At 47.5% G+C, this 4,405-nt stretch overlaps 1 protein-coding gene across 1 annotated transcript in view; it reads left to right on the forward strand.

Moving 5' to 3' along the window:
- Positions 1–7: 7 nt before the first annotated feature.
- LOC110596346 (CUGBP Elav-like family member 4) overlaps positions 8–4,405 on the forward strand; it is a 15,255-nt gene continuing 10,857 nt past the window's right edge. The window contains exon 1 of the mRNA XM_021716426.1: positions 8–643. Within this exon, the coding sequence (XP_021572101.1) occupies positions 317–643 (327 nt within the window). The 5' untranslated portion in view covers positions 8–316. The remainder of the gene's footprint in view (positions 644–4,405) is intronic.

The following is a 4,405-nucleotide window of genomic DNA, read 5'->3' on the forward strand; positions in this document are numbered from 1 at the left end:
AGAGAGAGAGAGAGAGAGAGAGAGAGAGAGAGAAAGAGAGAGAGAGAGAGAGAGAGAGGGAGAGGGGGAGAGAGAGAGAGAGAAAGGAGGAGGGGAGCGAGAGAGTGCAAGCGAGCGAGCGAGAGAAGAGGAGAAAGAGAGAGAGAGAGAGAGAGAGAGAGAGAGAGGCAGAGCGAGAGGAGAGCGAGGTGTAGGGAAACCGAGGGGGAGAGAACCCGAGTGTGTGTGTGCGTGTGCGTGTGTGAGCGCGAGCGAGCGAGGGAGAGGAGCGAGAGAGTGCGAGCGAGAAAGAATAAAAGGAAAGAAGATTTTCTCTATGTATATAAAGATGGCCACGTTAGCAAACGGACAGGCTGACAACGCAAGCCTCAGTTCCAACGGGCTCGGCGGCAGCCCGGGCAGCGCCGGGCACATGAACGGATTAAGCCACAGCCCGGGGAACCCGTCGACCATTCCCATGAAGGACCACGATGCCATCAAGCTGTTCATTGGGCAGATCCCCCGCAACCTGGATGAGAAGGACCTCAAGCCCCTCTTCGAGGAGTTCGGCAAAATCTACGAGCTTACGGTTCTGAAGGACAGGTTCACAGGCATGCACAAAGGTGAGTGCACCTTTCCCTCCCAACTTTGCCCGGGAGAAGGAGCGAGCGGGCGGGCCGGCCGGCCGGCCGGCGACCGACGAGCGGCGGACAGAGCGAGAGGGAGCCTCCGGCGGGCGCCGTGGAGGGAGGCGCTTGAGCAGCGGAGACCGGGCTGGGGTGCGTGGGGAGCCGCTCACCGGGGCAAGGCTGGCTTTGGGCGAGGTGCTAGTAGAAGCGGTGCCTTGGGGGAGAGCAGAGGACGCAGATGGAGAGAAAGAGAGAGAGGGTCGAGGGGGAAATGGGGCTTGGGTTTTGGGGGACAGTGACTTGAGAGATTGGGATGGGGACGGCTGCACGGGTCGAGCCCAGGACACTGAGCGGACAGGACTAGCGGGCGGGCTGTCCGCCGGCTGGGGACCGAGGTGCTGTCCATCGCCGTGGTGCTGAAAATACGGAGGGAGATGCTCTCTTCATCACCCGCTCGGGGCCGGAGGAGCAGGAGTGCAGCCGTCTAAAAGGGAGAGAGGTGACTAATTCCAAGAGATATTTTTATTTAAATGTAGCAGTAAACTCTCTCTGTCGAGCTGTGTGCCTCGATGATCTGATTGTGGTGTGAGTGATGGTGTGTGTATGTGTGTGTGTGTTGGGGGGTGATGTTTGAAGGAACGAGTGACAAAACCTAAGGCAAGAATTAGCAAGAAACCAGCCTTCCCCTGGGTGGAGTGGGGGTCTGGGAAGCCTGGATTTGTCACCTTCCCAGGAAAGCGGGGTTTTGGGGGAAATAAATGTGTGTGTGTGTGCAAAATATGCATTTTGGAAGGTGTACCCTAATTGATTCCAAACTCACCATGCAGAGAGCTTTATAGTACATGATTTCTCCCTTGATGCAATCATTGCTAGTGAGTGTCTGGGGGAGGGGGAGACCGGATAATCAAGGAATTAAAACCCAGCAACTTTTTAGGAAAGTGGTCGTGGGAATTGTCTGCAGCCTGCCTGTTTTCTCCTTGTTTTATTATCTTTAAAGCAGAGCCCCAAACGTGTTCAGTTGTAGAATGTGTGTGGGTGGCTAGTGGGTGACGAAATTAGCCCAGTGCTCCGCTTCCTAACAGTAATGTATAGGATGTGCAGCGGGGATTAATCGGTGCTGGAGCTATGTGGGCAAGTTAAATGCTTTCTGAGAGAGATTGATCACCAGGCAGGGAAGGAGCACGGGGCTGAGGAAGTTGTAGGGGATGTGTATGGACATTCCGTTTTTAATAAACAGTAGTGTGGAGAGCTGCCGAAGATGCTGTGTTAGAGCTGGTGGTTTTAAAGATGAAAACACACACGCACACCCACCCCCACATAGACAGCAGCCTCATGCTTGGCCACAAATGGGCTGTGGACAGAGCTGATCCTCCAGCACTTTCGGTGCAGAGCGCGGAGCTGTCTGGTTCTCTAAGCAGCAGCGGTTTTCACTATCACAACCACCCTCCTTCCCCAGCCCTCCCTCCATTCGAATACTAAACAGAGCTCCAAACTCTTCCTAGTTGGAGTCCCAGAGAGCAGTTTTTATTGGCTTTAGCATCTTTCAGCTTGCCTGCTGAGGAGTAAATCTTAAAGTTAATGGCATGTTGAGTAGCACAAAAACACAGCAGAATGGAAATATACTAGGTTTGTTGGGGTGGGGTGAGGCTGGGGGTAGTAATGGAGAGAGAAACCAACCTTTATCCAATATGGAGAAAATGTCTGTTCAAAAGAGAGACTGGAACAGTGGAATGGGGAGGCCGTCTTCTAAATAATATTCAAAAAAAAGAAAGAAAACACTTTCCTTTTTCTTCCCCCTCCCTCTCAAGTCAACCATATCTTTGTAGTTTTTTCCTTTCCAATCAAGCTCCCTAGAAGCTAATCAAGGATTGTAGCAAATCTTTGTTATTCTAATATGTCCTCCTTTTAAAAAATAGTAGTAATAAAAAAAATTAAAGCATAAGTAGGGAAGTCTTCTGCCCATCTTAATGATCAGTTCTTGTGGTGATTTAAGATTTCAAAGTTAGAAAAATATATCAGAGCCCACCAGAGGCAAAGACAGCTGTGAGGAGGTGGGCTTCATTTACGGTCTGGGTTGAGGCACTTTATCTGCTTCTTTATTTCAAATGAAGATAAACTTTAGCAATATCCTTTCGTTTCTTTTCAACAATCCCTTGCTGATATCATCACTTTGTTTCTGATGTAATTTGGGCTCTCTCATATCAGAGCAAAGAGGTAGAATTTTTCATCACTTCCATCAGGGAAGTAGAGAAGGTTATGAAAGATAGATGATAGATAATAGACTATAGATAGATAGATAGATAATAGATATTTCTGACCAGAATTCCTAGGATACACAAAACTTCATTTTCTAAATAATTCTTCCCCCCAACTGTCTCATTCCGTGGCAGGCAGGCCCGTGGGCTCCAGATACTGGGTTCCTCATTGTGGTGGCTCACACTTCAGAGCTGAACAGATATTTTTCCTTATAAAACTTCCTGTCTCTCCATCCCTCTGATATTTACAGTTGAGGTTGGGCCACAATGTCTCTAACAGTGCCTGGAAGCTCCCGGAGAGCTGAATAAATGAGACAGTTTCTAAGGTCTGGTTTATTCAGTCCTAGAAGAGTTTGAACTCCTCCTTCAGTGATGCAGCCTGATTTATTAGCTAATCCTAATAAAATAAGCCTATGACCACCTTAAAAAATTACTCACTTGCCATTGGTGATTAATTACTGTTAACTCAAAAAGCATGATGAAGCTTGAGGAATGAGCATTGCATTTAGCTTCTAGAATTTCCCCATCTCTAAACTGACAACATGAGGCTAGGGATAGATCCATGCCTTTGTTAAGCCTGGTTCCAGGGCATATTTGTGGTTTTTGCTTTCCTCTTCCTGAATGTCTAACTTCTAATGAATCATACTGGGATAAAATTGAAAGACATAATAGGATACTGGCCTCCAGTGTGGATGGCATATACATGTTACTGTGGGGAGGAAAAGAAAAGAAAAAGAAGTAGAAACTAAATGAAATGCATGTGATTTCAGATGGGTCTGCATGTGTTGGCCACCTGCCATTTCAGGTATCTAAAGAAGGAAGGAGTTTTAAGGGTTAATAGAATACCTGTCATGCGTACAGTGCACCTTAAAAGGCAATTACTCCAGTCAAATTGGGAGTCTGTGGAGGAGGGAGTGGTGGGTGTTGTGGAGGAAACCCAGCCATATCAGAGAAAGGCTTTGGGCTGGGGAAGCAGCACAGAGAGCTGTGGACTGGGAAGATTACTGTAAAGGTAAATTTACCCCCTGGAGTCAAGAAAGCAATTGGAGGGAGGGGGATCTGGGTGCTAAGCAGAGAAAGAAGGAAAGAAAGAAAGAAAGAAAGAAAGAAAGAAAGAAAGAAAGAAAGAAAGCAAGCTAGCTCAGATTTAAAATTCAAAGAAATAACACCCAAGGAAGAAAACCGAGTTTAATGCAAACTCTCCCGACCAACTCGGAGTCTTCTTCCTTTCTCCCTGTTTCTTCTCCCTTATGGAAAAGATTGTTTTTCCAGGCTCCAAAGAGAAAGACACTGTACTATTGATTAAAGAGAAGAGAGGCGAATTCCCGGGGTGGCAGCAGAAGTGAGCGGAGAACCAATTTTGCCCCTTCTTGGAGAATTTTTCTCCCTTGGAGAAGGGAACCGGTCACCCGGTAGTCTAATTTTTCCTTTCTCCTTTTCTTTATTTATTTTTCTTCTTCTCATTTCCTGGAGAGCAAACAGAGGCAGTGACTGAAGACACACACACACACACACACACACACACACACACACACACACACA

Source organism: Carlito syrichta, unplaced genomic scaffold (genome assembly GCF_000164805.1).
Source record: "Carlito syrichta isolate Samal-C Ts95f unplaced genomic scaffold, Tarsius_syrichta-2.0.1 Scaffold308812, whole genome shotgun sequence".
Classification (NCBI taxonomy): domain Eukaryota; kingdom Metazoa; phylum Chordata; class Mammalia; order Primates; family Tarsiidae; genus Carlito; species Carlito syrichta.